General features: G+C 44.1%; 1 protein-coding gene and 2 long non-coding RNA genes across 6 annotated transcripts; 2 read left to right on the top strand and 1 right to left on the bottom strand.

Annotated features, from left to right (window-relative positions):
* The first annotated feature begins 1603 nt into the window (after positions 1 to 1603).
* Positions 1604 to 8009, top strand: LOC309375064. 4 transcript variants are annotated; one of them, XR_014170784.1, is made up of 3 exons: positions 1604 to 1781; positions 7150 to 7327; positions 7798 to 8009. It is a non-coding gene; the product is annotated as an uncharacterized lncRNA (long non-coding RNA). The 4 variants fall into 4 exon arrangements; XR_014170785.1 differs by lacking the exon at positions 1604 to 1781 and adding an exon at positions 5888 to 5982; XR_014170786.1 differs by lacking the exon at positions 1604 to 1781 and adding an exon at positions 5924 to 6022.
* Positions 7333 to 20647, bottom strand: LOC309375047 (C-signal-like). Its single transcript, XM_081920434.1, has 6 exons — positions 20387 to 20647; positions 16546 to 16597; positions 13935 to 14122; positions 12431 to 12589; positions 8736 to 8846; positions 7333 to 8189 (listed from the first exon to the last, which is right to left on the bottom strand). Exons 1-6 carry the CDS (start codon positions 20531 to 20533, stop codon positions 8067 to 8069), a joined length of 780 nt encoding a protein of 259 aa, XP_081776560.1. The 5' UTR covers positions 20534 to 20647; the 3' UTR covers positions 7333 to 8066.
* LOC309375072 lies at positions 8119 to 12401 on the top strand. Its single transcript, XR_014170797.1, has 3 exons — positions 8119 to 8206; positions 8771 to 8905; positions 11652 to 12401. It is a non-coding gene; the product is annotated as an uncharacterized lncRNA (long non-coding RNA).
* Positions 20648 to 21315: the final 668 nt, after the last annotated feature.

The raw sequence follows: 21315 nt of genomic DNA, 5'->3' as shown, positions 1-21315 counted from the left end.
CGAAACAATGTGAGAATGGAAACACAGCCATCCTTCAACATTTGCACTTATATGTATTTTGTGATGCTGTTCTTCAAACCAGTTTACAAAAATGCATATACATCTGCATACATATGCACATAACAGTGCATATATTAGTGAAGGTAACATACAAAAATGTATATATTAGTCAAAACTGTTTTTCTCAGCTTAACCCACCCTACAGGGTTGTTGTGTGAATAACCTAGGGAAAAGGAGACCCACAAATGCCACCTTGAGCCCCTTGGTGAAAGGTTGGGATGTGTGTAAATGTAACACTAAAAAATAAGGAATAATAATAATAATAATAATAATAATAATAATAATAATAATACATCTCTTCTATCTGCCTGTGCCCAGATTTCAACTGAGAGAGCACGGCAGGTTTGGAATAATGAAAAAAGGCCAACTTGAAATTGAGACACAGTCAGGATATTCAGGTATATAAACATTGGACTTTACTTGTAGATCCTCAGCAAATCCCACATGTAGCTGTCTGCTGAGACAGGCTTTCCTGGGTGGGGTCAGCAACAGATTTAGGGTAGTGTGAGTGGTAGGCATGCACTAGACACTGAGCTGAAGGGGTGTCCTCTCAAAGCCCAGTAATTGTGGGCGTTGGACTTTGGGAAGGAAGGAGGCATGAGGGCTCTTGCAGGGTTCTAGAGTCCTCCCACATTCTTCTCAAAGCCTAGTTCACACTTTCTCAGCTTTGGGGAAAAGGTGGGAGGGCTCTAGAATTCTAATGTGGGGAAGGGAGGCTGTGTTACAAGACTGTATTGGGTCCCATATAAAATAACACAAGCCCAAACAGCTTTGGTCAAAATAGTCAAAACTGTTAGAGCTTAGCCACACTTACCTTTCCTCCGCTTTTTCCAGCACAGTTTGCAGTATAAAGCTGTGTGTCCAATTGACCTTTTTTTCTTCTTCTCCAGAGCTTTCCTCACAAAAGCCTACTCTTTAAAGCTCAGTTGGAGAAAACAGGAATCTGTGGAAAACCCGAATTGATGTTTGCTTTAACTGAGCACTAAAGAGCAGGTTTTTGCAGGGAAAGGTCAGGGCAAAAAACAACAACCCCAAACCCCAAACAAATGTTCAGACATGGAGTATTGAAGCACAGACTTCTCCCTGGAAAGAGCGGGGTAAAAGGTAGGTGTGAATAAGCCCTTAATGAACTACAGTACAGTACTATGTTTGCCATTATTACCTAGCTTTCGGTTGCCTTGCTCTTGCTCTTTGGGGGGGGGTGATTCAGGGCCATTTCACACATTGCACTTATCAGGTCAGGCCTCCTTGACACACATACTTATTTTAAAACATTTTAAAGCAGAGGTGAGGAACCTATCTACCTCCATGAGTCAAATCCTTATCAGGATTGGTGTGACAGGCTGAATTTCACAGGTGGCTGGCCACCTGTCAATCACCTTTGTGATCAGAAAGTGGTTTTCATCAAATCCTGCTTAATGCAGCGGCATTTAACACCCCCAATCATCAGCTCACAAGTGGGGGAAATTAAATCCTACTGCATCACCCCAGGGATGATGGTCTTAAGTAGCCATGCCTGGTCTTAGACATTTTACTGCTGGCGCTGAAAAAGCAAATGGCTCCCCTCCCTTCCATTCCAAATACAGAAGCCGACTGTGTTGGCAACTGAATCTTACTTCAGCACTGGGGATGGGACAGCATCTTCCACTGCATCTGAAGGCAGCCAAGTACAGTGAGGTTATGCTGGAAGCTGGAAGCCAGTTTGGCATCCCTACAAGCAGGTCTGTGCAGAGCTTGTCTGAAGCCCTAGTCTGATGATACACACTAGTATGCAGTAACACAGGTCCAGATTTTACTATCGAAGATTTGCAGTGTGTATGGACAGACATTTCACCCATGGTAGTTTCATTCATTAAGTCCCTCTTCATTTGAGGGGCACATTCTTGACATGACAGTGTAAGTCCAGCAGGCCCCAGAGGTGGGGTCCCATCCAAATTAGCCCTCCAAGGCTTGGGCCAAGCGTACCCAGCTGCCTCCCACCCCTCTTCATGGGCCTGCCTCCTAAGTCAGCCTGTCTAGACTGCATCACTTCAACTGTGCATGAGAACTCCCCAAACATTTCCAGACTTTCCAAGGGTCCATATTTTCCAAAGATGTCCCCAATTTAGAGAAGCCATCCTGGTTTCTGATTTGATCACGGAATGCCCCTTTTCCTTAGGATGTCCCTATTTTCATTGGAGAAATGTTGGAGGGTATAGAGTTATCCATCCCTCAAGCCATCTGAAGGCAATTCTGCATAGGGAAGTTTTAAAAATGTTTTATTATGTTTTTATATATGTTGGAAGCTGCCCAAAGTGGCTGGGGCAACCCAGTAAGATGTGTGGGGTAAAAATAGTAAAATTATCATTCTGGAAAAGGGCATCCCTATTTTCATCAGAGAAATATTGGAGGGTATGCATTCCCCTACACAGAAAACCTGGGCTGTCAGGGAGGAAACCTAGCTGTAACCCTTCCCTCAGACTCTGGAGAAATATTTTGCGTATAAGTCTGCCCAGCTGGCTATTGTGCTTTGCAAAGGACCCCTGTTGATGTCAGAATGGAACTGTCCAAGTTTTAGGCCTTGTGTTGCTACTAAGTTGTGGGCCTGGTTAACACTATCTGCTTGGTGACAAGCTGTGAAAGGAAAGAGTGTTGATAGCTTTAATAATTATAATATTTAATATTAATATTTATAGACAGGGGTATGGATCAAGTAACACCATTTTGATTGGTCTGGGAAGCAAAAGGCTCTGATTGGCTGGAGATGCTGTAGCCTTATGAGGCTTTGCCCTCGGGTGGGAAAAATATTGCGCCTGGGAAAGGGAAGTGGGAGTCAACAGACACTCAAGGAATAGTTTCGGAGAAAAAGGTTTTATTTCTACCATCCACGAACTGGTAGAAGGAGCACGTGTGATAAGTCACAAAAAGCATGCACGAAATTCACAGTAATGTGCACAAGCATATATACTCCTTTCCAGTTCCCTCCTCCTTTCTCCTCCCTCAGGAGTCCTCTGAGCATGAACAGAAAGCTGTCTTGGGACTATTGCGACTCTTGGCACCCTTCCCAGGAAAGGGGTTTCAGAGTGTTCAGATATGTTTCAATCTCTTGTTCTGGCATGGTTCCCAGACAGAAAGTAAGTTGCAATGTGGTTCTTTAGCAAGGCCAGAAGGCATGAGAAAGGCCTGAGAAACAATGGACTGTGTTCCCTACCTTTGTTGCAATCTTTTTAGTTACAGCAAGCGGAATGTTTCTGATGCTTAGCTAATGCCTTTTAGCTGCTGAGAAAATGATTTTGAGAAGCTTTGAGAAGCTTTGAGCCTGCTTTGGTGAAGGCCAGAGACAAAGACTTAATCCCGGAGGGTGTCCACGGGAAGGGAAGAAGACGCCTAGGGAAGAAACCAGTGCACCATCTGCAGGCAAGAGAGTCATTGTGAAATGGAATGCCCACAGGCCCCACTCCCCACAGGCTGGGAACAGTAACCAAAGTTCCAATGCCATGTACCCAGCCATGAGCCTCACCGTTACAGCCACAAGCCCAGCCCTGAACTCCAAAAAAATCAAGGCAGCGGGCAAGAACAGGGATACCCCATGGCTTGGACCCCACCTCACCAGCCGGGAGCACAGGGAATGGCCCTGAGAGACGGAAAAAAAACTTACTAGGATAAACCAGGCCCAACAAACGCAGGTTCCCAAAAGCTTCCTGGCCCTGGTCCAACAATGGTTGCTTGGCACACAGAATGAGGTTTCTGAAAATGATTCCCCCCCCCTTTGCTCAAAGACTGTTGCATCAAAAAAAAGCAAGTGAACTAACTGTTTCTCATTCATGCAAGTAACAGGACATCAGCTCCCCCCCCCCCCTTGTGCCAGGCGCTTGGAGGTAGCTTCAGAGCGTTATCTCTTGGCAGCTATTCCAAGGAGGACACTGATGCATTCAGCCAGCTACCCTGAACCTCACACTTTCTGGATTTACAGTTCAGCCACATAAACCCAGAAGGCCAAGAGTTACCCACCCTCCTGCCCCAAAGTACTAACCTGAAGAAGTGACCTTCTTAAAAAGCAAGTGAATGCTTTCTGTGAACTTTGTCAAGTTTTTCTTTTTAAGGTGCAATTTTACTCTGAAAAAGGAGCCGCAGCATAACATAGGAATTTTGAAACTTTGCCAGAAGCAAGGGAACACATTGGACACTAGCAAACTTGGCAGATGAAAACTGAAATTTGCATCATGGCTTACAGGCCAAGAGAGCTCTGAAAATTAGTGCACAGAGAAAAAGACTTTAAAAAAAAAATCTCAGCTGGCAAAACTTAACCCAAGGAACAGAACTGTTAACCCCTTGCAAAGTTTCCTGCCAAGCATACCCTTTTGAATTAATGTTTGCTAGGCCTATACCTTATGTGCAAATGTTATCTATCAATTTGTTCTGTGCAATCGCTGCCGTCTTTGTTATCTCTTCTCTTAACAGGTGGACTATTGCCAGAATACCTTATGAACCAGGTGATGAGGACCCAGATTGGACCCAGAGGCCCAGACATTGCTCCAGCCTTGTTGGAAGGGACCCAGGATGCCCAACGCCCACCAGACGACCCAGCGCCCGTGAGATGACCACCCTGCCTTCCGGCATCACGCTGATGCTTTGCACGGCTCAAGAATCCAGCGTGGATTGAAAGAGGACATTTCTCATTTTCTTTTCTTTCCCTTTGCATATACAGTATTTATAAAAGGTTGCAGGGCCCCTGGATAGCTTTACGACACCCCTGCAGAGGAGGGTATTTTTGTGGGACTTTCAATCAGGGAAATTATGCCCCAGCCTCCTTTCATTATCTTGCCACCTGGTAGAGCTCCATCCAGAGCCTCCAGAACTTAACTAAAGCCCCCTTTGAACCACAGCACCAACTTGGTAATGACCCTGTGCACAAATGGAATGAATCATCAGTTACAACCTCAATCATTCCATCACCGTATTACTGGCTGGCTTTGTGTCAATAACTCAAAGAGCACCAGTGACAATCTGACATGTACCTTCCCAGCCCAAACCGTTACACCTGAGTCCATGCCAGGAACTTTTTCTGGCTGCAATGTGGGCTTCAGAGGGGGGGGGGTATCTGCACACATGCTTCGCCCCCAGATTATAGCGCTGGCCCAAGTATACCAGCCTGTACCTTCTAGGGACGAGCAGCCTGTGCCTTCCTGGGACGAGCCTTTTTAAGAAAAAGGCTGTCCAAAGATTAAGAGGGGGAATGAAGGAAGGTGAGGACAGGTGACCTCACCTAGGCCCGAAGTCACCCCCCACCAAAGCAGGCTCAAAGCTTCTCAAAGCTTCTCAAAATCATTTTCTCAGCAGCTAAAAGGCATTAGCTAAGCATCAGAAACATTCCGCTTGCTGTAACTAAAAAGATTGCAACAAAGGTAGGGAACACAGTCCATTGTTTCTCAGGCCTTTCTGATGCCTTCTGGCCTTGCTAAAGAACCACATTGCAACTTGCTTTCTGTCCGGGAACCATGCCAGAACAAGAGATTGAAACATATCTGAACACGCTGAAACCCCTTTCATGGGAAGGGTGCCAAGAGTCCCAATAGTCCCAAGACAGCTTTCTGTTCATGCTCAGAGGACTCCTGAGGGAGGAGAAAGGAGGAGGGAACTGGAAAGGGATATATATGCTTGTGCACATGACTGTGAATTTCGTGCATGCTTTTTTTGACTTATCACACTTGCTCCTTCTACCAGTTCATGGATGGTAGAAATAAAACTTTTTTCTCCGAAACTATTCCTTGAGTGTCTGTTGACTCCCACTTCCCTTTCCCAGGCGCAATATTTTTCCCACCCGAGGGCAAAGCCTCATAAGGCTACAATGCTAGTCAGTGAAGAAACAGCAGTTAACTGTTGGGAAAGTCAGTTGATGAGGGAGATTTGAGCAAAGACCAGAAGCAAGTGAGGGGAGAGCAGGTAGCTGAGCTCTGGAGATGAGCTATTCTTACCCAGCTTGGTAGCTATTCTTTGCTGGTGACATTCAGAAGAAGGGAGCTGGTGGCTGTAGTAGGCTGAGTGGCTGCCCTGTGTAAAGGTCTTAGCTGAAGAAGGCTGTGCAATCAGGTTTTTTAAATAAGCAGCCAGAACTACAGCCAGAGGACCTTTGGGGTCACAGGCAGGTTGTTCCCAGCACAGTGCCGGATTTATGTATAAGCTAAACAAGTTATAGCTTAGGGCCCCATTCTCTTGGGGCCCCCCAAAAAATTGAAAGGAAAGAAACCTGGATGTACATTTCCAAAATATAAGATAAAATAAAATAAAACCTACATACAGCAACAGTGTTTTGTGTTGTGTAGGTCCATAAATTACCATATACCATATATTCAACGCAAAAATTTGTTGTTGACAAAGGAGAGCTGGACAAATAAAGGGCCCCATTACCTTCAGTACCTTTTAGGGCCTCATCAAACCTGAATCCGGCCCTGTCCCAGCAGCTGGACTGGGTTGTGACGTGTAGATTTGGCTGGAGTGAGACTTTGGGAAATTGGACTGAGATAAAAGCCACTTAGAGACTAGTGTCAGTAATGGTATCTTAACTGCTTAGAAACTGTAATTGTGTTCATTTAAAATGCCTTTATAAATATCAGTGTCCTGTCATGTATCCCTTTAGTAAACATAATTTAGTTCATCCGATGTTGGTGTCCATTTCGTACCTACCGTAATTGTATTTTATCATGGTTGGAGGCAGCTTCAAAGGCATTCCAAGGAAATGGTAGCAGTAGAAAAGGGTCACATTGAGGAACTCTTAAGTTTTGGTGGCAGGGAGTTTGATAGACCCTGCAATATAAAAAATTAAGATGCACAAATTCCTAAACTGAGACTGAGGGGCTACTTTTCTTTTCGGTTGTGGCAGCAGATGAATCAGTTCTTCCCATGCAGACAAATTGCATTTTCTACACAGGATTTTTTTTAACGGAAGATAATCAGGTCAAGTGAAGCCTTGATTGTATTATTTTACCTTTTTGCAAACCGCTTTGAGGTTTTTTAAATAATCAAGCAGTGAATAAATGTTAGAAATAAATAAATAAAATGAAGAGCAAACAACGTGAGAGGGTTGCCCACCTTTTCATTTGACCCCTGCAGTTGTGACCAGCACTGATACCAACTGGAGAAAGAGTACTGCACTTTGCTGTGGGTAGCAGTGTGAGGGGAACCAGGAACCAAGAGCTCCCAGATGAGCCAGTAGCCAGGGTCAAAGAGGAAGTCAGAAGAACACAGGGCAAACCAGAAGCTAGGATCAAGAAGCAAGCAAACAAATAAAGTAAGTAAATATAACTAATTGTATTTTATTTACTTGCAGGTATATAAACTGCTTCACAATCAAAACTTCTCAAAGCAGTGTAGAATAAAATCAAATATAAAATATGAAAGATTACAAACTCAGTAGCTGAACACATTCAAACTATTCCTATGATTATACAGTTGTTATTCCATGAAATGACCAGGTCTTTAAAAGCCTTATTTAAAAACAAAAAAAATCAATAGCTGCCTAAATATCAAAATGTGTGGCATTTGTCTAATTTCAGTTGGTAACTCAGATTAGTTACGTTTCACTATTCTAATTAGTGTTGTGTGTAATTTTGTTCATAGATCAGCATTAAACTTATATTTTTAATTATGTGTAGATCTCCCCAGAAAAAGGAACCAGTGTTCCAACACACATTGACCTGTAAGAAATCTGCTTAGCTAGCACTTTTGAGAACAAGTTTTTCCCTTTTGCATTTTTTTCAGGATTGAGAAGATCCTTACATTGTGTATCACTCTGAGACTGTGTTTGTGAGAAGGCACAATAGTGACACAAGACAAAAACAACTAACAGACAGGCTAGGTCATATAAAGCAACCAGAAGGAATCTCTGCCACACAGAGCAGCTAGAAGGAAGTTTTAATATTTTCAGCAGAACCTGTTGCATTTATTGAAATTGAAGTTCATCTATTCAGGTATTTGGATTGCCCGTGGTGCTGGTTTCCCATTGCAGTGAGGACAATAACATTGTGCTTTCACCAGGGAAGGGTTTCCCCATTGAGGTTTACAAAAGTGCCAGTGTTTTTCTCTGAGAGACACGCAAGGGTGTTTAGGATCTCTTTCACACCCTCATCCACTTTCACTGGGGCTAGTATACCCTGGAAAAGGAGAACAGGTAAGCGATATATCTCTTGCACTATGCAAATATGTAATGATGACAAATGGGTGAAAGCAACACACTATTATTTATTTTCATTTGCACTTGCACCAAGTTCACGTATCAAGGGCAACCAGAGAAGCATTCTCTTGACAAATGCTCCAACATTCAAACTCTGGGCATTTTGGAAGCAACGGATATCTGCCACTGGGCTGGTGTTTGCCAGGCACAGAGTTTAGAACATGTGTGATCCTAGGGTATAGGGCGGGAACTGAACAGTACAAGTAAGTACAAACTTTTGGGCTGCTTGTTCTTCCTCTGCCGCTGCCGCCACCACAGGTTTGTGGTGTGGTGAACCAGCTTATACTCAAGTCAATAAGTTTTCCCAGTTTTTTGTGCTGAAATTAGGTGCCTCGGCTTATATTTGGATTGGCTTATACTCAAGTGTATATGGTATTATCCATTCTGAGCCTCAGTTGGAAGCAGGCCCAGTGTTTCAGTGCAGTTGATGACCTCTGGGAAGTGGAGAGCACCATGAACCACTTACTTCAAAATTTCCCATGTCTGTCTGTAACCACCCAGGATGCAGCGTGACACACAGGATCTCGTCTTCAGCAAATCCCAGGGACTGGCACCGTGTGAGCATGTTCAGAGCAGCCTAGGAGAGAAATATGCCAGGAGCAGGAAGGTGGTGAATGATGTTATAGGAATTCTAAGGTCTTATATATATAAAATAAATGTACAAGGCAAACACATACATAAGTATATAAACCACGTGTCTGAAATAGTACAGGAGAACAATCTTGAAGCCATTTTGACTCTCCCAAATTGACCTCAAATATTTCTCTGCGAGGAGGAAGGAAATGGGGAAAGCTTTCCAATTGTCTTTGGACTGTAGGTGCTTACAGTCTGGCAAGTATCTGTTAAGCTGATACTGTATCAGTATGTGTAAGAGATTCAGGAACTACCGGTAAGTATTTACCATCTCAAAGGAATGGCCAGGCTACCCAGAAAAAGGAAAAGGAGCCCATGATCGACTGGAACCTCCCGGGGATCAACCAGTCAATCCTGATCGACCTGTTGGACATCCCTGATTTAGATGGATGAGCCTAGGCCAATTTCCTGTACATAAGGGGGGGGGCAAAAATTTAGTCTGCTCATAGCTGAAATGACTAGGAATATATTTGAAATTTATGAATTCTGACTGGCCATTTCAATCATACATGTGAGAGCAGGTGATTGTTCTGCTAATGACCGGGGCGGGGGCACACAAAATAATGATAACTCACATTTTTTTGAATAGATATCTGTACCCCAATCTCCTGTAGATAAAGGAGGCATGTAGCTCCCAATTTTCTTTGCCTGGGGTACAGATATATCTGTTTAATACAGGAAACAAGATCCATGAGCACTGAGGCTTTAGTAGAAATTTAATTTGGCCAACTTTGTATTACAGTACAGTGGTACCTCAGGGTAAGTACTTAATTCATTCCAGAGGTCCGTACTTAACCTGAAACTGTTCTTAACCTGAAGCACCACTTTAGCTAATGGGGCCTCCTGCTGCTGCCGCGCCGCCAGAGCACAAGTTCTTAACCCGAGCTACTATTTCTGGGTTAGCGGAGTCTGTAACCTGAAGTGTATGTAACCTGAAGCGTATGTAACCCAAGGTACCACTGTACTGGCTTTTGGTGAAAACCTTTGAGTTTCTGCCCTTGGAAAACCTGTTTTGTTTTTTTATTGACCCCTTACCTTCCTTGAGTCCCTGGTAAGAAAAGCCAATCATGGCTTTATTCAAATGGTAATTAAGCCAAGGGGACACAGGTGGCGCTGTGGGTTAAAGCCTCAGCGCCTAGGACTTGCTGATCGAAAGGTCGGCGGTTCGAATCCCTGCTGCGGGGTGCGCTCCCGCTGCTCGGTCCCAGCGCCTGCCAACCTAGCAGTTCGAAAGCACCTCCGGGTGCAAGTAGATAAATAGGGACCGCTTACCAGCGGGAAGGTAAACGGCGTTTCCGTGTGCAGCTCTGGCTCGCCAGAGCAGCAATGTCACACTGGCCATGTGACCCGGAAGTGTCTCCGGACAGCGCTGGCCCCTGGCCTCTTAAGTGAGATGGGCGCACAACCCCAGAGTCTGTCAAGACTGGCCCGTACGGGCAGGGGTACCTTTACCTTTACCTTTAATTAAGCCAAGAGATGCAACACTTTAATAGGCATAATAGATTTGCTGAATCATGAACTTTGTATATGTACAGAGACTATACTAGTTGTTTGACAAAGTTATGCCCTGCACAGGAAACCTTATTCAAATTTAATTATGTAAAATTGGGAACCATTGAGGGAAATGCAGTGAGAAGTACTCCTTTTGTGTGTTTGTGTAAAATTGTAGGTTGTCCTAAATAGTATTTTTCTTACAACAATGATATATACATGTTTGTATGCAGTTTTGCACAGCAATATCCCCTGATATAATGTACGTTTATGTAATTCATGAATATATGCATTTTTGTGCATATTACGTGGCTGGAGACCTGCATTGCAAAATGTGGAGAAGTATGAATTTTGGAGAGTGGCTGTGTTTTGGTTCATGCATTGTTTTGGGAAGTGGGAAGGGCTTTAAATGCAAATTGAACTGATGTTCTGCCCCACTGGCAGGAGTTAGTTAACAGGAGGCATCTGTAAGAGTAAGGCAGTAAGGCAGGGCCACGGAACCTGTGATTTTCAATATATTTCTGGACTGCAACTCCAAATAGCCCCAACCAGCATGGCCAATGGTCAGGGAAAGGGATTATAAGAGCTACAATCCAACAACATGTGAAGAGCTAAATGTTCTCCAACCTTGGGCTATGTTACTTTACTTTTTAAAGTAGGAGTGGATCTGATTAGTGTCAGGAGCTTGTCCTACATTCAAGTAGGACCCTGGTAGAGTCACTTGCCCGACTGGCATGTTCTCTCCCTCCTGGTCGTTTGTTCAGGAGCTTCAAAAGCTTTCTTCAGCCCGAACATCACAGCGACCAATGCCAACAGACATCGGCACACTTAGGGATCCACAGAGTCTTCGCAGCTTGCGTAACAGACCTCAGCAACTCAGCATTTTGGCTAATCTACTTTATTTACGTATAAACACACACGGAGCACTGCAACATGGCTCCCTCTCTAGTATCAGGCAGCGAAGAGAAAAAGGACAATAGTCCCAGTTCATGGAACACAGTAACACAAACATCCTGTCTCCGTCACTTCCTACACTATGGAGTCAAAACATACACGATCATGTGATAAACAACAATCCCATGACTGCAATCATGGAGCAGGAATTCTAAGAGTTAGTGCCTGGATGGGTGACTGCCTGGGAACAATATGGACACTGCCTCAGCTGCATATAACAAATGTAAGAGAGAGAGAGAAAATACTGGTAATTATTTCTTAAATGTTAGAAATATAAGTTAACAGAGGCTTCCTGTTATTTCAGATTCTACAATGCTGTCAAGGTATGTTTTGATAGTTTGATATACAAAAACAAATGAAAAGAAAGAGGAGCACAGAGTATCTGCCCTCCAACAAGCTGATATCTTTGAGAACAAATGGAGGGTTGTGTGCAAAGCTGGGGAAGAGTGCATGATTATGTGACACTTTCTTCCTACATGTTAGCACAGCTGCCCTTCATTGTTTGCATCCAGAAGCATACCTAGGATCCCTTGTGCCCTTCATGAGGAGCTGTATCGGAAGTGTTGATTCTGCACTTCAGAACTGAAACAATACAGGCAGCCATGCCGTGGGGTGGGGGGCATTGAAACAGTTAAGTCCAGGTTCTAAAATCACTTACCTGCACTACTGGCAGATTCAACAGAAAGGTTCACTTCTTTTTTTAAAAAAGGAGCATCAAGTGGATGCTCTAATCCATAAAAGCTTTTGCCCCTGCACCCAGAAGTGCTGGGGGCATGCTTCTCTCCTCGACTATTGCTGCTGCTCCCGAGTCAGGCAGCCTCCCATTGAAATCAGGCAGCTGACAGGGACAACCCCAGCAGAAGCCTGCCGCCACCACCCAGTGCCACGGCAGCACTGAGTGGCTGAGATGTGCCACCACTGGAGCCCTGGAGGTGGGTGGGGAGTGTGAGAGGTGGAAGAAGAGGAGAGAGGTGCATCTGCTAAATCCTGCCTGGAGTTTGAGTCCTTTCTGGTCTGAGTGTGCCCCTGGCAGGGGTCAGCTTTGCCAACCGCTCAGTGCATCACCATAAAATACCTCTGTACCTTGCTGCAGCGGTAGTTGATGGAATGTCCCAATTCCCATCCAAGTAGATTTGTGATGGAGCCAGCTTCACTAGAGATGTTGACAATGGCAGCTTTGCTGCAGCTCATTCCTTTCTGGGGGCTTTCCCGAGATGCCTTCCTCAGCAAGGGCAGGAATGCCTGGAGAAGGAGTGGAATGAAGGGACAACCTTATACTATGTGGGGAGATCTGGTCCTCCTTTATTACAATTATTATTTAATAAATTTATATACCACCCTTCATCCAAAGATCACAGGGCAGTTTACACTGTAAAACACAAAATTCATAATATTAAAATCCTAATAAAAATAATAAAAGTAATAATAAAACACAAACTTAAAAGGCCATAGCTTGTTTAACAGCCAAAGGCCTGGTTGAAGGGGAATCTTTTCTCCTGGCTCCTAAAGGTATGTGATGAGGGGCTGGGCAAGCCACCCTGGAGAGATCATTCCACAAACTAGGAGCCACTACGGAAAAGGCCCGTTCTGGTGTTGCCACCCTTCAGACCTCTCGTGGAGGGGGCACATGAAGAAGGGTCTCAGATCATGATTGCAGAATCCAAGTAGGTTCATACCGAGAGGCAGTCTTTGAGGTATTGCTGGCCTGAGTCAATTAAGGCTTTATAGGTCAAAACTAGCACTTTGAATTGGGTCTGGGAACTAATTGGCAGTCAGTGCAGTCAGGCCAGGATTGGTGTTATATGCACTGGCAGAGGAACAGGGGTGCGGGGCAAGTGCACCACCCCCAGCGGCATGATCCCGGTGAGGTGCCATCATGGCTGCCCCCCCACACTGGGTGCCACACCCCCGGGACACGCGCCATGCCCCTGTGGGCAGCATGCCATGCCCCTGGGACATGCGCCACGCCCCTGGGACGGGCACCAGCCATGCCCCCACCTGTTCTCCACCCACCCCACCGGAGCTTGAAGCTCCACCACTGATTATATGCTGAGACTGTCTTGCCCCAGTGAACAAGCCAAATGAATTCTTCAACAGCTGAAGTGTCCAAGCTGTCTTCCGAGGCAGCCCCACATGAGCCTCAAGTGACAGCAATGGATCAAGGAGTACCCCCAAGCTACATACCTGCTCCTTCCAGAGGAAGTGTAACCCCATCTTCTAGTCTAGGGAATTACCCACTAACAGTGCCTAAGTTGTATCTGAATTGAGCTTCAGTTTGTTGGCTCTCATTCAGTCCATCACTGAAGCAAAACAACAGTCCAGCCCATCCACTGCCACATCAGTGTCAGTTGAACATCTGTCTTTCGTTCAGCTGTTAAAGGTCCTGTACATTCGAGATATCAAGCCTATTTATTTCATGAAATTTCTATACTGCTCAAGTATAAAAACTAAACAAAAAACACTCTACAAACAATGAACTCATCACCAGAAAACACTTGCATAAATCATTCTGTTCTCCATAACTTAAGAGCTCTACAACATGCTGAGGAATGTCTGTGAAGAAGCATGTATCCAGGGATAGCCTTACCTGAGTGACTACCATGGGCCCAATCACATTGGTCCTATACACCTCAGACATATTCTCTGGTGTCTCATCTTCCATAGAAGCTGGCCTTACAATCCCAGCATTGTTTATCAGAAGATTCAACCCGGCTCCTTTCAGACACTCAGTGACTCTGGCTGCAGCAGCCTTGATGCTGTTAGGCTCACATGTGTCTATAGCAGCAAAGAAATTATTGTATTTTTTAAAAATAATATTTATTAAGAATTTTTTCAATAATTTGTACAAAACAAACCAAATAACATGTACTTTTACACAAACATATTTTCTTCGCTTCTTTGGACTTCCTCGCATCTCTCGTTTCTGCGTTCCAAATTTCTCAAGCTTAACTCAGCAAATTGTTAACTTGTATCAACTCTTATATTGAAGTTTCCCAATGTTATATCCCAAATTTCAGATAGTTTTACCCAAACCTTATAAACTTAAACTTTAACTTCATATTTATCCAAAATTTGTCTTATCCAATTTATCACTTTATCTTCAATTTCCCTTTAACTAGTTTAATGGAACCATATTATTATTAATCTTACATCCTTCTTAACATTCATACAGTTTACAATACTTTTGTAAATAGTCCTTAAATTTTTTCCAGTCCTCCTCCACGGCCTCTTCTCCCAGGTCTCGGATTCTGCCGGTCATCTCCACCAGTTCCATGTATCAGTTGCATCTGCCATTCTTCCAATGTGGGCAATTCTTGAGTTTTCCAATACTTAGCGACGAGTATCCTTGCTGCTGTAGTTGCATACATAAAAAATGTCCGATCCTTCTTTAGCACCCTCTGGCCAACAATACCCAGAGGGAAGGCCTCTGGTTTCTTAGGGAAGGTATACTTAAATACCTTTTTCAACTCATTATATATCATTTCCCAGAAAGCCTTGACTCTAGGGCAAGTCCACCAGAGGTGAAAGAACGTTCCTTCAGCATCTTTACATTTCCAACATTTATTATCAGACAAATGGTATATTTTTGCAAGCTTGACTGGGGTCATGTACCACCTATATATCATTTTCATAACAAAGAAATTATTGTAAAGGTGATTCTGCTGAACCGAGTTAACCAGTAAATAGTAAGGTCTAACAAGGTTGAACATCTATCTTAAGGGCAGAAATGACTCAGAAATATACAATGGAACCTCAGCTCCCAAATGCCTTGGGAGCTGAACGTTCTGACTCCTGAATGTGATTGTTCTGGTTATCGAACGTCCGGTGCAGATTCCAATTGGCTGTTGGAAGCTCCTGCAGCCAATCGGAAGCAGTGTCTTGGTTCCCGAACCATTTTGGGAGTCAAATGGACTCCTGAAATGGATTAAGTTCAGAATCTGAGGTTCTACTGTACATGATTAATTAATAGCTGTTACATTTTATTTTATTTGCTAAGTATATTAGTTGCATTTGATATGTCAGGCCTGGATATGTTTGCTAAATAAAGCAAACTTCCAATTACACTTCTGTATTTGTCAATATCCTCAAATTATTTTTAATCATCTTGCTTTTGATATTTGAGATTCATTGGAGTAGCAACTAGATTACAATTATCTATGCCATTTGACTCTAGCAGAGCCTGAATTTTACTGCTTTGACTAATCAGAAAGAGCCTAATTCATCTCTGTCTATTTGCATGCCTAGGTAATTGTTCACTGTATCTAAATTTTTAATTTCAAATTGTGTTTTCAAACCTTTTTCAAACTTGTTTTTCTACTTATCTGAATCATAAATCAATAAAAGATCATCAACATAAACCACCAGATAAGTAATTCCATCATTGTCTCTACAAGTGTACAGACATTGTTCAGCTTTGCTTTGCTCAAATCCAAGATTTTTCAACACACTGTCTAATTTCTTGTTCCAGCATCTAGCTGCCTCTTTCAAACCATAAATGGACCTTTTCAGTTTGCATACCAGATCTGGATCTTTCACAAAACCCTGTGGTTGAATCATGTATATTTCTTCTTCAAGTTCACCATATAAAAATGCAGTTTTGATATCAAAATGTGAAACCTTCATTTTCTTTTTTGCTGTTATTTTTAACAATAGCCTAACATTAGAATATGTTACAGGAGCAAAAATTGATTCATAGTCTTCATTGGGCTTTTGTGCAAAACCCCTTGCAACCAATCTAGCTCTAAATATCTGTACTTGAGCTTCTTCCTTTTTTAAAAATTTTAAACACCCATTTGGAACTGATGGGTTTTCTCCCTTCAGGTAAAGGTACAAGTTCCCAAGTTTCATTTTTATGCGTTGCCTCCATTTCTTCCGTATCTCTTTGTTGTTTGTGCAGGAGCATGAATGGTGGTTGATTGTGTAGCAGCTTGTTTTAAAATTCCATACATTTTAATTAGGAGGAACTGCATTTAAGAAGAGGAGAAAGGTTGGTCTATTTCATTGTCTCTTGAAGCAGATGGATCCCAACAAAAATTATGATGCCCCCAAAACAGAGCAGGAACCTGGGCAAGACATGGGAACTGCAAACTACAAATGAGGAACCAATACAAATGAAACAGAGATCCTGTAAAATGGCCTTAAATGACAGCACCTTTCTCCATTAAGGAGAGAGAATCAAGGGGATAAGAGGCACATACCCAGTGGGTTGATAACCACTCCCTCATGCTTGGCAGCCAAATTCTTCAAGGCCTGAAAGATAACAAAACACAGCAATGTGGACTGAATTGTCTGAAACAATGTAGGAAGTGTTACAGAAATTATGGGGGTGGGAGGGGCACATCTTTAAAATTGTTAAATGTTATAAATATTATGCCTGAATCTATCCTTTCAATGACAGCTCAGGGAAGATACCTAGCTTTATAAATCATATAAAATCAACCCATTTGCCAATTTCCTCCATTCCAATGCCATTTTGCCCTTGGAAAAAGGACCCTTTTCCCTGCCACCTCCCGCCATAATCCCTCAAGTGCGAGGACATGTACAAACACCCCACCCAGGGGTGACAATTGCTGAGCTGGTTGTTGGCCAATGGAAACCAAATCTCATCACCGAACTTGCCCCGGGATGCAGACATGCAAAGATAGTTCTACAGTGGTACCTGTGATTACATACGCATCAGGTTACATACGCTTCAGGTTACACACTTCACTAACCCAGAAAAAGTGCTTCAGGTTAAGAACTTTGCTTCAGGATAAGAACAGAAATTGGGCTCTGGCGGCGCGGCAGCAGCAGGAGGCCCCATTAGCTAAAGTGGTGCTTCAGGTTAAGAACAGTTTCAGGTTAAGAATGGACCTCCGGAACGAATTAAGTACTTAAGCCGAGGTACCACTATATTGTGCTTTGGTGAAGGGTACTTAAGAGGTGTTTGCCTATGCTAATCTTATACCTGGGTCTTGTCCTGACATATCTGCTTATGTTAATCTTGTATAACCCTCCCTTTCTGACTTTTTAGTGAGGTAGTAATGATGTAGCAATGTTACTCTACGAACTGCATTCTGGGATATGGTGGGAAAGTTTTAAAAGTCAATGTCACCCCATGCTCGGGGTTCACTCGCTGCTGTTTGAACCTGTTGCCCAACAATAAAGGATCTAAGTCTACCGACTGCTGTTTTGCTCCAAATTACTTGGCTGGAATTCCCTTCTTTTACTGACTGCATGGACCCGTGGGGGATGTACCCAGAATTTTCCTTATCAGAAGCAAAGAGTTTAAAAGTACTTCCTACAGGTGTCTTTGTTGCTGTTGTAATGGATTTGTACTGGGCTGTCTGCTTCTTCTCCCAGTACATAAATGTTCTTCAAAACTCCCACACTATTGACTCTGCACTGGGAGAGTCCTCTCAGGCCACTGTCTCTGTCCTGGTACCCATTTTTCAACAGCAGAATTTAGTACTTTCCTCTATGATGGTGGCGGGCTGGGCCTTGGAGTTCCCAAACCTACTGGTTTTGGGAGGCTTCAACGTCCATGCCGATGCTGCTGCCTCCTCACAGGCTCTGGACCTAGTGACTTCCATGGCAACACTAGGGCTCTCCCAGTTTGTTTTTGGCCCCACTCATCAAGCAGGCCACACGCTGGATTTGATCTTTGGGGCTGACATAGATGTGATCATGCTCCCCCCTGTGGAAGTGCCATGGTCTGATCACTACACTCTGAAAGCCAAGATAGACTTCCCGCTCCTCCCCTGCTCGGGTGGCGAACCTATTTGGGCTCGTCCGCGAAAACAGATGGACCCTGATAGATTCCGACAAGCCTTGCGGGACCCTGCTCCTCCTAGCGACTCATTAGATGACCTTGTTGAGGACTGGAATAACCGGCTCTTGGCAGCCATTGATGAGATCGCGCCTAAGCGCCCTCTGCAACCCTGTCAAAACCGGGCCCCTTGGTTTACTGAGGAGCTCCGGAAAATGAAGCGGGATCTCAGACGGCTAGAACGAGTATGGCGACGGACTTGTGACGGAGCCTCAAGAACATCTTATAGGACGCTTATGAAAGCCTATGAGATGGCTATGAAAGCTGCTAAGAAATCTTACTTTGCAGCTTCCATTGCATCTGCTAGCTCTCGCCCGGCACAACATTTTAGAATAATTAGGTCAATAACGTCCTTAAGAGGACAACCAAATTTAAGCACAAATTCGACCCATAGCTGTGAGGCATTTGCGAGCTTTTTTGCAGAGAAAGTCCTTTTGCTCCGCCGTGACCTCCCTGCCAATTTAGGTACAGTGACTGAACTGGAGGCCCCTCGACTGATTTCAGGTCCAGTGTTGGACCATTTCGATTGGATACTCCCTGCTGATGTGGATAGATTCCTCCAAGTTGGTAGGCCCACCACCTGCCTCCTTGATCCGTGCCCATCTTGGCTGATTAGGGAGTGTCCAGATGTTGCTGCAATGCAGGAATGTGCAACAGTCCCTTACGGGGATTGAACCTGCAACCCTGGCATTATCAGCACCATGCTGTAACCAACTGAGCTACAGAAGCTGCCATGCCACCCTGTGCTTTTCCCAGGCTCTTGCTGGCAAGGGTTGCTGCTCTTCTCTCTCCTTTGCCTGCAATAAGAAATCTAGTCTCTTCCCCCTTCCTGTGCTCCATAGCTGAATAAAAATACAAACCCTGGAGTAAAGGAAAGACAGGGATAGTGTTATAAACAACAATCTGCCCTTTTTTCCCTTATGGAGTATCCAAGAGCCCATATAGTTTCCTTATGTAGGTTCCCTATTGGTAGGAGAAAATAACAGAGGCCAACCAGAGAATATTGAGAAGCAAAGCAGCTAGTAAGCTTGATCTTTATTGATCTGTTGCAACAGGGTCCTCGCTCACCACATGCAGGAAGGAGGAGGAACCCAGAACAATGGCACTCAAGGCCTTATATTGTTATTTAGTCATTTAGTCGTGTCCGACTCTTCGTGACCCCATGGACCAGAGCACGCCAGGCACTCCTGTCTTCCACTGCCTCCCGCAGTTTGGTCAAACTCATGCTGGTAGCTTTGAGAACACTGTCCAAGGCCTTATATAGACATTTTAAATTCCCTGCCCTGGAGCTCAAGACCACCCCTCCATACAACATACATACATCACAGAAGGGGTGTAACCTAAGACCACCCCCCAGATACATCATACCTACATCCCAGAAAAGGCAGTCTACAGCAGAAATCTGAGTGACTTGTTTATCTAGTCTGACAGGTTACCTGTTTAATGGTCACTTGATTGGATTGCCTGGGGAGCCTGGCCAGTCTTTTGTAATGATAAATACTTAGTTCCTGAGCCAGGTCATAGGCCCACACCCAATTCATATCTTAAATGTGCCCTTAAGACAGGATTTGTGAAGGAAAAAGACAATGGGGAGGTTTCCCACTTTGACCTTGCAGAGAAATAATTGAGGTCCATTTGTTCAGGACTTTTTTTCTGTGGGGTTTTCAGACATGTGGTTTATATATTTATGTACAGTGGTACCTTGGGTTACATACGCTTCAGGTTACATACGCTTCAGGTTACAGACTCCGCTAACCCAGAAATATTACCTCGGGTTAAGAACTTTGCTTCAGGATGAGAACAGAAATTGTGCTCCGGCGGTGTGGCAGCAGCAGGAGGCCCCTAAAGTGGTGCTTCAGGTTAAGAACAGTTTCAGGTTAAGAATGGACCTCTGGAACGAATTAAGTACTTAACCCGAGGTACCACTGTACGTGTTTGCTTGGTACATTTATGAACATTTATTACGTATCTAAGACCTTAAAATTCTTATCACAATAGAAAAAAACTACCTGACCTGGTCTCTGATATATACACCATCCAAGTTTTTTCTCTATGGGAATGTATATCTTGATTTGTTGTTGCTCTGCAGAAGTGCCTGAACAACAGGAAGCTTAAGAAATCTTAACAGACATCTCCACATAAACCCTAGGCACAATTTCTCTGGCATCAGAGGGAATTCACTAGTTTAGGCACCCATTATACAGGATTGCTGGCCCTTCCCTAGAGCTCACCTGAGCACCTGGTCCCTCTGGGTCCCGACAAGTGGCAAAGATCCATTCTGGCCTGTTGCTTTTCTCCACCAGCTGCTTGACCAGTTCTAAGCCAATGCCCCGGTTGGACCCAGTCACCAGGACGGAACGCACATTCAGCATAGACATCTTCTAATGGATGAAACGTTTTGCTTGCCTAAATCCCCAGCTCCTCTGCTGCAGTTCACACAAATGATTGTCCTCCTAAACCAGGTCTGCTTTGCCAGCTGCTGGCAGCATAACAAAAAAAAAGAGGAACCGGTTTAGCGTACAATCCCTCTACAAGGTTATTCAGCAGAATTGTTTACCCAAAGGGGATTTGATTTGGGAGAAAAAGAAAATAAGGGGGGATGTACATGTCAGAGAGCAAGAGACAGGCAGAGACTGCCTGAAAACTTTGGAATTGTGCAGTGTGCAGGTTATTTGCCTACCCTTTGGAGTTTAACCCTCCATCCACCCCTCAGCAGATCTTGAGTCAATTCCTTGATTTCTGAGCCCAATGGAAAAACAATATTCCTGCTGTAGAGGTCTTCAAGGGCTCCTGCATAGCTTGGGGGGGGGGGGATAAGCAGCTCACTGCAAATTTCAAGAGGGGAGATTTGTTAGGGCTTGCCAGAGCTGTGTGCCAAAGAAGGCTTGGCAACAATGTGTGAGATCAGTGTCTGCTCAGCCCCCCTTTCCTTTCCCTCAACTGGAAAAAGAGAAGGGGGCTAAAGGAAAACAACAACCCAACTGTTTCTGTTTTGGATTTGCAGCTATAATTAGGAACAAGTATGATGGCCCTTCCACACCATCATGATTTTATGAGGGAGGATTCACGTGGGTACCTGGAAATTTAGGTGTGGATTAAAGCCTTTGTGCAACAAATCCACCTCAAATTGACTTTACAGTTAGAAAAGTGGGAGGGAAAT

This window comes from Podarcis melisellensis (assembly GCF_964234715.1).
Source record: "Podarcis melisellensis genome assembly, chromosome: 8".
Taxonomy (NCBI): Eukaryota; Metazoa; Chordata; class Lepidosauria; order Squamata; family Lacertidae; genus Podarcis; species Podarcis melisellensis.
The sequence above is the reverse complement of the archived record's forward strand: the minus strand, read 5'-3'. Positions and strand labels throughout refer to the sequence as shown.